Source organism: Geotrypetes seraphini, chromosome 2 (genome assembly GCF_902459505.1).
Source record: "Geotrypetes seraphini chromosome 2, aGeoSer1.1, whole genome shotgun sequence".
Classification (NCBI taxonomy): Eukaryota; Metazoa; Chordata; class Amphibia; order Gymnophiona; family Dermophiidae; genus Geotrypetes; species Geotrypetes seraphini.
Genome location: NC_047085.1, coordinates 452,070,214 through 452,083,776, shown reverse-complemented (window position 1 = coordinate 452,083,776; position 13,563 = coordinate 452,070,214). Strand labels below are relative to the sequence as shown.

Below are 13,563 nucleotides of genomic sequence, written 5' to 3'. Positions count from 1 at the left end.
AGAAGCCTAACGCTGACCAGCATTCCTCTCCCCGACATCAATTCTTACATCGGAGAGGAATTTCTGGGCCAGCCAATCGCTGCCTGGCTGGCCCGGAACTTCCTCTCCGACATCAGAATTGAAGGGGAGCAGAATGCTGGTCAGTGCAAGGCTTCTGCATGCAGAGCTTGGGGGGCGATGGCTTGGAGGCCTGTTCCCCGGTGGCGATGGCAAACCTAGTGGCTTGGGGGAGGGCAGGGAGAAAGAAACAAAGGGGGCAAGCAGGGAGACAGAAAGAAAGTGGCATGGAGAGAGGGAGAGAAAGAAAGAACAGGAGGCAGGGAGAAAGAAAGAAAAAGTTGGGGGAGAGAATGAGGTATGGAAGAGAGAAAGCATATAGGAGGCTGAAAGAAGGAGTGGGCTGAAATCAGAAGATGTCAGAAGAAGTGCAGCCAGTGTGAAGTGAGAAGAAGTCAGAAGAAGAAAGTGCAACCAGAGACTCATGAAATCACCAAACAAAAGTAGGAAAAATGATTTTATTTTCAATTTAGTGATCAAAATGTGTCTGTTTTGAGAATTTATATCTGCTGTCTATATTTTGCACTATGGCTCCCTTTTACTAAACCACAATAGCGGTTTTTAGCGCAGGGAGCCTATGAGCGTCGAGAGCAGCGTGGGGCATTCAGCGCAACTCCCTGCGCTAAAAACTGCTATGTGGTTTAGTAAAAAGGGAGGGGCTATATTTGTCTATTTTTGTATGGTTGTTATTGAGATGACATTGCATAGAGTCATCTGCCTTGACCTCTTTAAAAAAAACCCGGAATATGAATGATAATTAACATTTTCTCTGCCTTTCAGTGTGCTTTGTGGGTTTTTAAAATTTTTTTTATTGTTGGTAGATCATTTTGACTTGGTCATTTTAAAAGTAGCTCGCAAGCCCAAAAAGTGTGGGCACCCCTGCCCTAAGAGATCCCATGTGCATAGAAACATGATGGCAGATAAAGGCCAAATATATCACTGTAAAGAAACGGGGTGTCATCTTACACTACAAACCATCTGGAACTGCTTCAGTTTTACCTGCGGCAAAGACTCTCATACATGTAAAAAGTCTTCAAAAGGTTCAAAGAACAAAAGGTTAAAATATGCTTTACAATGTGCTGCTTGCCTTTGCTAGTTCTTCATTATTAGGTGCTGTATTAAATTTTATACTCATAAAATAGGAACATAGTAGATGGTGGCAGATAAAGACCGGGGCGGTGCATTATATTGTCATGGCTAAAACAATAATGCCATTTCTGGGTCATAGACCATAGATGTTTGCCCTGGCCTTGTCAATTACTGGTGTTGCTAACAAAGCCCTCTCCAGCCCATCCTAAACTGCCTTGCCATATAAGGACCCAGACTGTAGAAGTCTGCCTGGCACTGGCCATAGATCTTTAAAGTCAGATTCCCCATCTAAGCACCACTCAACACATCACACAAATGCTGTCATTTAAGGTTTGTTTTCTTATGCCACCCATTTTCATCCCACACCTTTTTGAATCCTGTCACCATTTTCATTTTCACCACCTCTCTTAGGATGATATTCCAGGCATCAACCACCTTCTCTGTGGAAAAGAATTTCCTGGCATTACTCCTAATTCTACCACTCTGCAACCTCAATTCTGTCCTCTAATTTTACCATTTCTCCTTCTCTCAGAAAGATTTGTTTCTATGTTAATACCATTTAAGCATTTAAATGTCTGTAATATATCTTTCCTCTCTTGTGCTTCTAGGAAAAAAAAAATCTTGTGAATGTTCATGTGAAGCATTAGAGAAATAAACTAATAAGAATCATTTGTATGACTGTAGTTATATTATACATTTTCTTTTGTAGTACTTTTTAAAAAATATATAATTTTATATCTTCTGTTACATGTGAAATTTACATGAACTGTACACACTTCTCTCCAGTTTATTAGTCTTACAGCATCTTTATTGACAGTCAAATCTAACTGGTTTCTCCAAGTTGCTTCTGAGATATGACGAGACATATCTACTTAGTTCATAAAAAACGATCAGACATAATATTACAGTACATTTCTGTTGTAGTTACAAATGTTTTGTGGAAAAAAAGAAATGTGAGGCCACAATCAAGTTCATCAAGTTAGAGAGAATAACTCTTAAAAGTCATATGCAGTATATTAATTTAGTTATATAAAAAGGTAGAACTTAGTTTGTTGATTCTCATTTCTGTATAAATGGACAGATATGAAAGCCACAATTCTTTATTCCAGGTGGATAAAAGAAAATACTGTGACCTTCTTCAATTCTCCCTCTAATCTCTCCTGCCATCCCTTTATCTTTTCTATTTCATCCCCCCATTTTGTACTCTCTCCTCCTTTTACTCATCCCCTTACCCTCCAAACCAATGTTTGCTTCTCAGAACCTTGTCTACTCTCTCCTTTTCATGTTCTCCATTCTTAGCAGTCTTAACAGAAGCTCTTTAACTGGGCTTGAAACTGTGAGAGTAGCGTTAGAGTTCATGTACCATGCAGCTAAAACCTGGAGCAGCCTGTAAGGGACACTGTCAAATGTGGACCTATAAGCAGGGACTCATTGTGGGACCTCATCCGTATAAGTCAGTAGAAGCTGGAAAGCAGAATCATGTACAAAAAAAGAGTTGCTCAGTGGTTAGAGCAGTCCCTGGCTGAAAATTGAACAATCATGTAGTGCAGATTGAAGCAGCTGTTTTGGCGGCAGCAGCAGCAGAAAAAAACCCCCACAAAAAAAAATCTCATGAGGGCATGAAATTCTGGACAACAGGATGTGATGTCTATGTGTCATGGTGATCTGGTGTCCTGGCTTGTCAAACAGAGGTATATATGGTATTGGTAAAGCTGTATTGGTACAGCCCTAAATAGTATGACAATATTGCTTAGTTCAGCCAAACCAAAATAGGCTTGCTCATTATCTTTCATTTTGGCTCCAATTCTCTTCTTCAAAACTGTTAAAATAAGGCCAGCACTTAACTGCTGCTTGTTAGTTCTCAAAGAAGAAGCAATAATTGCTGAATCCTATGAAAGGTGAACATAGAACGGACATCAACAAACCAAGGCACTTGTGATGTTTCTGGAGTAGTCAGGAGTGAGGGAAGATGAGAAAATGCTGAAGAATTGGGAGGGGATTGTAGAAGCCATTTAAGTTGTTATAGAAATGAGTCTGTGAACACATCAGGGCATTTTATATTTTATAGAATCTGGAAGAACATGATTCTCTTGGCAGCTAAGAGGTAAATTTGGGAATACATTTTGGCATTTGTCATCATTCTTGGAGTTAACACACAGAACTGGCTAACACATCAGATGTAGATCCCAGAATATTAAGATCTGTGAAAGGTTTGCCAAGAACCAGGTGTTTTTCAGGAGAACAGCAGATTAATATGTCTCACACTGCTGGAGCAAAATCTTGTCGAAATATTGGATGTAGGTTTCATCAGCATTACAAAAAATAATTAGGAAGTATGGCAGGAGTCCACTAATCTTCCTTGTAGGGTTGTCTTACAGGCTTAGCAGGTAGAGGAGCTTAAGCTAGATCGGGGTACCCATTCTCAGAAGGATCATTACAGAGAATTAGGAGCAATCCTGAACCAGAATGCTAGCTTAAGGTTGAGGACTTGCTGGAAACTCTTGAGGCAAATTTTTTGATGGATAGGGGCTGTGGTTATAGATGAGCAAGATTTTTTATGGATACTAAAGTGATACAACTAATCCATCAAGATATCTATTTCTTTGTATCCATGGGATGATCCCTCAAAATTGCTGCATACAGAAGGCTCATGCTTGTTGACACCGAAGCTGACAAAAAGAAACAGTCAGAGATGACATTTTGACTCATCTCTCTCCTTCTCTTCACATATTCAATACGCTTCCAGCAATCGTTACTTTCTCTACAATATTGCTAAAATCAGACCCTTTCTTTCTGAGTGCACTGCCAAGATCCTTATCCATACCCTCATCACCTCTTGCCTAGTCTACTGCAACCTGCTTCTCACTGGCCTTCCCGCTAAACCATCTCTCTCCCCTTCAGAGCTCTGCTACATGCCTCATATTCCACCAATGTCACTATGTCCACATTACCCCTCTCCTCAAGTCACTTCATTGGATCCCTATCCATTTCTGCATACAGTTCAAACTCCTCTTACTGACCTACAAATGTATTCACTCTGCGGCTCCTCAGTATCTCTCCTTTCTCATCTCTCCCCACATTCCCCCCTGGGCACTTCGATCATTGGATAAGTCTCTCTTATCTTTATCCTTCTCTTCTATGGCCAACTCCAGACTCCGTCCCTTCTACTTTGCTGCACCGTATGCCGGGAAAAAACTGCCTGACTCGGTACGTCAGGCTCCATCTCTGACAGTATTGAAATCCAGACTCAAAGGCCACTGCTTTGAAGATGCTTTCAATTTCAAACTCCAACCCACCTTCTAAGCACCAATATCTGTCTTATCATTCCCTCTGTAATTCCTCCACCTGAGCACTCTATATTGATACACCTTCTTGTTCAGTTTGTCTGTCTTTACTAGATTGAAAGCTCTTTTGAGCAGGGACTGTTTCTTCTATGTTTTGATGTATAGCATTACGTGTGTCTAGTAGTGCTATAGAAATGATTAGTAGCAGTAATAGTACATCTTTACACTGCATACTATATTACCAATTTCAAGAATGAGAGATTCATGTCCTAAGGTGATAACTGGTCAAGAGAGTCTTCAAGGAGGAGAAGGCCATTTACAGATGCCAAACAATGAATCTCTGTTTGTGGGTCCACATCCATCCATGTTTCCCACAGGCCACCCCAAGTTTTAGCTGCATGGACCAGAACATTAATGGTATACTCAGTCTCAAGCCCAGCTCAAGATCTTCTGCACTGCTTAGCTCATTCTTGAACTGAGCTAGCTGTGCAATGCAGAATGAAGAGAAGCAAGGGTTTCTGTGACAGGACTATCGGTGGTTCCTGAGCCAACACATCAATGGAGGCATTCCAGTGATGCATGCTATTCCAGAGTGTCTATTATTTGCACATTTATAAATTTGAGATCAATATCAATCTTTGGGAGTCAGCATTTTGACTGCTGCAGGTAAATTTGATATCAGGTATTCAACGCTGGACCAAATACAGATACTGGTGCTGAATATTCATCCAGAAGTTATCTGAGTTCAGTCAGTATTAGGTGCTAGTACCCTGATACATAGGAGCTTAGTTAGGTGCCATTGACTCATGCTCAAATCCTGATGAACTATAGATCTAAAAAGAGATCAGTTTTGCTCTAGTCCAGTAAGGTCCTCCCATGTCATGCCCATGATTGTTTTCAACATGTCCAGCCATCTGATTGCAGTTCACCCTCTTCGCCTGGTTCCTTCGATCTTCCCAAACATAATGTCCTTCTCCAATGATTTTTCTCTTCTGACAGTGTGACCAAAATAAGACCATTGTAACTTCATCATTTGGGCTTCGAGTGACATAGCCGGTTTGATCTCTTCCAGAATCAATTTGTTAGGTCTTCTGGCTGTCCACAGCATGCATAAAATCCTTCTCCAGCACCAGAGCTCAAATGAATCAGTCTTCTTTCTGTCTTTTTCCATAGTGTCTAGCTTTCGCATTCATAATTGACCACTGTGAAAAAGAGTGTGCGGGTAAGACTGATCTTCATTTGGAGTGTTATTTCCATGCCTTTAAATACTTTATCAAGAGCCTTCATTGAAGAGTGACCCAGTGCTATTCTTCTATTTCTTCCTTGCTAGTTGCTTCTTTGTTTACAAAAGAACCCAGGAGATTGAAACCCAATGGAAAATACTTTTCTCTAGACACAGTCAAGAAGTTGATTTAACATTGAGGTTGCTCAAGTACCCACAGAGCTGGCTATGCCCAGATAGCTATACAGGCATTTGGGATGAACTTTTACCTGGCCAACTTCCCATACACCTCCCCCTGTACATGTCTTTGTGCATTTATATGCTCTATGAGTTGTTCCCTAAAGTTATAGAATACCGCTTGATCTCAACCCACTGTTTCAAACTAAATAAGAGCAAAAACAAATTCCTTTGGCTAGGAGCCTCATCTGACTCATGCTCCACTCCAAGGATTACAGTAGATGACACAAACTTTCCATTAGAACTTGAGAGAATTCTGAAATTATCAATTGGTATTCTATATATATTCAGCACGCTGGTCATGCTTATCTTGGAATGAATGGAATGTGAGGGCCCTCATGACTATATAGTCACATCAGATTCTCGGCACCTAGAAAGAGATTTATGAGCCAGACCATGCTTTTACAGGTAATCAGAGATGGGTAAAGAGGATGGGGGCCTTAGATTCCCATAGTAACAGCTCAATAAAATGTTTTTAGCTGTCAGCAGATGTTTTCACACTGGGGCTAGAGGTAAGGAGAATTGAATTTGCTTGCAATGGGACTAAGGTGATGGACTGACTTTGACAAAATGCAGTTGTTTTCTACACGAGAAGGGGTTCTAAAACCTATAGCAGAGAGTCTTGTCTTTTGTTTAGGAAGGAAAGGTTTGGCAAATTGGTTTAAGTTCTATTCCATCCCATTTCCTAGTCCAGTTGAGGGTCCCGAGATTTTAAAGCAATCTTTTGTATTATTTTTGCATCATGTTTAACTTTGTGAAGTATGGCTGTATAAAATTTGTATTTACTTTAAATTTCTGATTTACCAAAGAAAAGGTAAAGATTAAAACAAATTTCAAATTGATTTCTCCTCTCCTCTCTCCCTTCCTCCTCTCTTCCCTCTTTTTCTCTCCCTTTCCTCTCCCTCCTACATATCCACCTCCTCTCTCTCTTCCCACTCTTTACAGTCGCCTTGAGCCTATATAGGTATGAGCGACACACAAATAGAAGATTAGATTAGATTTCTCTTTTGGGAAAATGCATATTATTTAGCCAAACGCAGCTGGTCAAACTACAATCCCAAATCTTAGGAGTAGAAATTGATAACCATCTATCCATGAGGAGCAACGTACAATCTTTCCTTTTGATGAGAAAGCTAAGATCCATCAGAAAATACTTCAAAACAGGCTTCCAAATCTTAGCGCAATCTCTAATCCTTTCTCAACTAGACTACTGTAATGTAACACTAATTCTTTACTCTAAAACATTGCTATTGTGTCTACAACTAGTTCAAAATGCACCAGTAAGACTCATATATGGACTATGGATATCAGAACACCTATAGCACTATTATATGAAACTACATTGGCTGCCTATAACCACAAGGATCATGTTTAAATTAGGCATCACTGTCTTTAAGATCCTTACAGGCAATGCCACCAACTCTGTTGGGTAGTTGGGGGCGTTGGACTGAATTGGACTATGACTTGGCCATCCTACTCAGGGTGCCTCTAACAGATATTCCACCAGAAATCTTTTCCATTTAAAATACCCAGTATGCAACAAAGTCTACCATGCAAATGACCTTATCCATTCAATATCAATTAGCAAGATGCTGGAATCAACTACCACTTACACTATGATCTTGTGACCACTACCTCAGGTTCAGAAAACTTTTAAAAGCATTTCTATAGCAAGACATGGAGCCAACCTGAAATAACAGAAATAATAATTGTAAAAGCCCAGTTTTAAACAGTCTAATGCTACTCCTGGAACATACGGAAGAGCCAACGATGATCTACTTGAACTTGTATTAATAACTGTACTGTTCTACTAATACTGTACTGTTCTACTTCTACTAACAACTCTGTTGAATGTTAATGTCAAACTGTCCATTGTAACTTCCTGGGTAACTGACCCAACCTTTTGTAATGTAATCCAACCTTGAACTGAATAGGCAAAGGTGTAATAGAAAACCTGAGTAACATAACATCCAATTATCTCATGTGTCAATGTAAGTTACGCATGTAAGTTGTCGTATACTATATTTTCATACTTGGCATGTAAATGGTAATTGCCAAGTGATATAATGAGGGGGCAAGTCTCAGACTGAGTTATGTGCAAATAGGACTCAGTAAGGCTGTCACAGTATTATGAGAGCACACGTTATCAGTAGTTTTGATATGAAAGTTGCTAAATGTAGAAATTCCCGATGAGCTTGGAGAAACTCTTATGATAGCTTACTTTCTTTAGAATCTTGATATGTTACTTTTAATGTTTTTGTTGTTGTTGTGTGGTTTTTTTTTTTTGGGGGGGTAGGGGGAGGTAAACTGCTTTATTGTCCATATGTTTAACAGAGCAGAAAATTGTAAAGCTAAGGAGACCACTGTACATAGGAAGAACAGTGAACACTTTACATTAAATTTCTTAGCTTTCAGAGAGCAGCTCTGTCCCGGAGCTAATGGATACTGTCACCTACTTGTGTGCCTCATTAATACTGATTGTCAAAGGGAATTGTTACTTACTAACATGGTATATAGGATTTAGTTTTCCATGTTCACACTAATTTATTTTATCCACCATATCATGCACGGAATATATACCTTATTTTGATTTATGTACATTAAGCTTCTACTATGAATGTTATTATGGAAGAGCCCTTCACTAGGAATGATGGTATAAGGTTAAGTTACGTGGTCAGTTTTTAGGATAAATAAGCATAATTTCCCATAATGTTTAGTATGCTTTTCTTGGTGATCTGCACCCTTTGTCTGCTCTTTCCTATATCCTTGTACCACTTTTTTCCTCTGTGAATATTTAGTTCATGTTTGCTGAAGATTAAATACTTTATAGTTTATTTAGTTGTATCCCGCCTTTCCCAATGTGGGTCACAGCAAATACATCCATAATCATCATCATGACAACACACATTCAACAACAATTTCAAACAATAAAATGGCTAAAGCGACCAGCGCTTCTTCACAATGTAAGATACCAAATTTAAATTCCATACTTCATTTTACAAAAAAGGTGTTTTTGTAGTAATTTTTAAAAAATTGTGCAAATTGTTCTGCTGACGAATATATAATGGAAGCTTGTTCAATTCCCTGGGACCTATACATGAAAATTTTATATATATATACATAGAGTAAAACCTTGGTTTGCAAGCATAATTCATTCTAGAAACATGCTTGTAATTCAAAGCGAATTTCCCCATAGGAAATAATGGAAACTCAGACGATTCGTTCTACAACCCAAAGTACAAAATACTATATGTATTTGTATTGCAAGACCTAGCTCATTAGAACAGTCAATATACTCCTGCAGTGTCAGAGAGACAAGAACCATTAGCTCAGTTGTGATGATGTGACGTGTGTATATTGTATGTACTCATATTGCAAGACTGCTTATTTAGAACAGTCACTACACTCTTGAAGTGTCAGAGAGAGAAGAACCATCGGCTCAGTTGTGATGTGTGTATACTGTATGTACTTGTATTGTAAGACATTGCTTGTATATCAAGTTACTTGCAATCCAAGGTTTTACTGCATATATTTGTATTGCTTTCTTAATGAAATGTGTATTGTTGCTTCAATTGACAGAATACAAGCTAAAACTCGAGAGCTGCGAGAAAGGCAGGCTCGTGAACGTGACTATGCTGAAATCCAAGAATTCAGCCGAATGTATGGTCCTGATGGTGACCCACTGTATGCTGGAGTTTCTCCATATCAGTCTTCAGCAGATGGTGGCATATTAACTTTAAACAGCAGACCGCAGAGCCCCAGAGAAGGAAAGATGGTTGAAGGACTGTATGCCCAAGTGAAGAAACCACGGAATTCAAAGCCTTCTCCTGTAGACAGGTAGGCGACAGGCATTGATAACTGTTTCTTTACTAAAAGAAAAAAAATAATCATGCATTTTCTAGCTTGTGAAATTTGATTATAATCTCTCAAAAACCAATTCTGTATTTTATTAATGACTTTTAAACCACCTCTAAGCAGAAATTATTGCATTCATTCAAAATTAATCATAACAAAATGAAAAAGAAATATTGTGATGATTTTGCTAATGATTGTAATACAATGCAATATATTTATAATAAGACAAGATCCAAAATTCACTTTCTTACTCGAATCATACGTGAAGGCAATCTTTAAAAGAATTACAAGATTTATTCTTATAGTTTACTGTATCCCTAATTTTGTTCATATTCTTCTGGTCATCACTTTTGTTTATGACTTCCTGCCTACGTGTATTTTTAGACTTTTCTTAGTCTTGAGGATACTTGTAATAGTTAAGTACCTCGGATATATTCATCAACAGTGGTGTTTTAGCTCAAACATGGAAATGGAGTTCCACTCCTACTTCCCCCCTTTCCTTCCAGGAGGTAAATGTTGTTCTAATTAACATCCTACTCTATTTCTATGATTGTCCTTTGACACGGTTTAAATCTAGAAATTTGTGTCTAATTAATCTCGTGAACTTGCAGTGTGGCTATTTAGTTTTAAAGCCACAGACATATAATTTCTGTGAACCAATAATGGGGATGAGATGAAAATATAAAGGGAAAGCAGCCAGTATCACCTTTAGTTTTTCTGCTCCCTTATAGCTACATTTAATTACAGGGTTGGAAACTGCTGCAGATAATCCTCAGGCAGGCCTAGAGGGCAGCATTTGGAAGAAGATATCTTCAGTACAGTAGACACAAACCCAGACTTTCAAAACCAAGATGTTAAAATTTGAAAATGAAATAAATTGCTTTTTTTACTAGCCATAAAATAAGATCTCCTGTCTTAGTATTTTGATGGGAAATGCCCATTTTACACAATCTGTCTGTCCAATGTTGCATGTATTAAGTAAATTTGTAATAAATATGTGCATGCAGTTTATAAATACTTTTGTGTCAGATCCGTTTGTGCCATTGAGCAAGAGCTAAAGATATGTCCTCATGTCATTCTTGATCTTATTTTCTCTTCCTGCTCTCTTTAGATCTCTCTGTCACTATATTGTTTCTGTTTCTCTCCATAAAGGGTGCGTATGCATAAACTCATGTGAGTTTATTAGGTACCCTTAGCTGTATATATTGAATTGTAGTCTGTAGGTTGTGCACTTCATGAGCTTATTAAGTCCATAAAAATCTGTTCTTAAGTTGTGGCATATTAATTGAGCAACAACTATAGTGCTGAACCATCCACACTAATTCTTGGTCAGCTGGTAGGGCTCTCTTTTGCATGCTGTAGAAACAAAGGTCAGCAAGTATGGGTAGTTGATAATTTTTTGTTTGACTAACTTAATATATTCTGTAATTATTTATTTATTTATTTTTATTTTATTTCTTATATACCGCTATACCGTGAGGTTCAAAGCGGTTTACAATGAAGATAGCTTAAAAATACATTAAAATAAAATAAATAAAAATGGTACTTTGGATTTCCCTAGCTGTCCCGAAGGCTCACAATCTAGCTAGTAATTGAAGAAACAATGCAGTCACACGAGGTTTAATTAGTACAAAGTCACCAATACAACCTGCCAATACAGCTTAGTAAAAAGGTGATGAGATAGTACCACTTTAGAGTTGAAAGGACTTCTCCCTCCGAATTCGCGAGGGTTAGAGGCAGGACCAGCCCGTGAATATGGAAAATTCACAAATAACTTTTTGGGTTGACTCTGACCCACTCCCACCTCCCTCCTGCGTCCCAGACCACCCCCATACCTGGTAGTCTAGCAGTGACGTGGGGCAGGAGCCAATCTTTCTACACTCCTGCCCCGTGCAGAGCTATCATCAAAAATGGCTGCCGTGAGTTCCCGTTGATGTATGTTCAGAGCACGAGATGGGTGTGGTGGGGCTTTGGGCAATATCAAGGGCATATTAGACATGGTTGTCTTGCTGTGATAAACATTTTGCAAGACGTCCTAGACAGAACTTATACGTTTGGAACTAAACCTGTTTTAGAAAGGTCTAAGTGCCACAAAGGTGCTCAAACTGACCAGATAACCACTGCATGCATCAAGGTAAGACACCCCTACACTCCCCCAGTGCTCTTTGACCCCTTCACACCCACAAAGATCAGAATACAAACGTATATACCTGTCTCCAGAACATCAGCACCTGGTATAGGAAAGCCTAGTAGAGCTGCACAAAGATGTCTTAAGTAGCCATAGAGAGGATTAGCAAGTCCCATAAGCCACTACATTCATTGTGGAAAATGTGAGCCCACCCCCACCCCAAAATCTTTTCTACTGCCATTTAGGTGCCACCTGCAGCCATAAGAGCTATTGGGGTTGCAGACAGGTGGGTATAGTGGGTTTTGGGGGCTCACCATAACCTATAAGGGAGTTCTGGTGAGATGTTTATCTGACACCCTTTATGTGAAGTTCACTGCATTGCCCTATAAGATGCCCCCCTTGCTCTGTTGCCATGTCTGGGTGGCCAGTGCATTACAGGACTGGCCCCTCCCATATCCAAATGGTCTTGTTCTGGGCACTTGGGACTTGCATGGAATTTTGGTCAAAAATGTGGTATAAAGATAGATGTCCTGGTAGTCTGGGTGTTCCAATGGCCTGAATGTCCAGATAGAGGATTTAAAAAAAGAATTATTTCTAAATATACAGTATGGTGGTTTGCCTTTTGAAAATAAGCATTTTCTTTCTGCCAACTTTAGAAGTCTTTTAATGGTAAGAAATGGGACTAGATACCAAAATTTTTTCCATAGAGTAATACATGTAGTTGATTAAATGCAAAAGCCTCAGTCCCACCACTCCACCGCTGTTAGGATTCTGAACCGCGGGAAGAAATTACGTGGTGACTTTCATCATTGGCTCTTGTGCATTTACCAATAGTCCAATACTAATATCTCTAGTTTTTTATATAGATGTTGGCCAATGCAGAGATGTGCACATTATATATGATAAAATAGCTGAAGGAAAATAGAAAATGAATATTTAAATATATATAAAAAACTAGAGATATTAGTATTGGACTATTGGTAAATGCACAAGAGCCAATGATGAAAGTCACCACGTAATTTCTTCCCGCGGTTCAGAATCCTAACAGCGGTAGAGTGGTGGGACTGAGGCTTTTGCATTTAATCAACTAATACTCTATGGAAAAAATCTAGTCCCATTTCTTATCATTAAATCATTGCAAGATATGGACGGATATTAAGGTTGGAATAATACAACTAACATAGCCATTATTCAAGAACTTTAGAAGTCTAGCACCATGTGTCCAAATTGGACTTAGACATATGTTTTGAAAATGCCCCTCTTTGGCTATAACATTTGCTTGTGATTGTGGGAGACTCCCATGCCCCATGAATGCCTCCTTACAATTGCATGCTATGCAAGTTGCACAGTAGGGTTATTGCATCCCTCTTAGTGTCAAATGCATATCCGTAATGTTCATGTGCTTAAGTGTTAGTATTCTAGAATCTGAGTGAGCAAATGCCACATACATTTAGATACATGTTCTAGAATGATGAGGTTTATCTTCCATTGCTTCAGGTACCCACTAATTGTAAGCTGCATTGGTAAGGAATATATGGTACCTGAATACTTATCATCACAGTGCAGCACTAAGTACATCTTATACTGCTATAAAATAAGTATTAGGATGATATTGTTTATTATGTATTATGCAACACTACACAATGTCAGATTTTTTAGCATGTCCTAGCTATTTGAATCTCTTTAGAATT

At 38.8% G+C, this 13,563-nt stretch overlaps 1 protein-coding gene across 4 annotated transcripts in view; it reads left to right on the top strand.

The window, feature by feature from the left end:
- Positions 1 to 13,563, top strand: part of PARD3 (par-3 family cell polarity regulator) — a 1,241,096-nt gene that overhangs the window by 945,650 nt on the left and 281,883 nt on the right. For 3 of the 4 annotated variants that reach the window (XM_033931514.1, XM_033931513.1, XM_033931516.1), the window contains one exon: positions 9,469 to 9,726. In XM_033931514.1, coding sequence (XP_033787405.1) covers positions 9,469 to 9,726 — 258 coding nt within the window. Of the gene's footprint in view, positions 1 to 9,468; positions 9,727 to 10,491; positions 10,712 to 13,563 lie in introns of those variants that run through there. The other variant, XM_033931515.1, reaches the window with a different exon arrangement.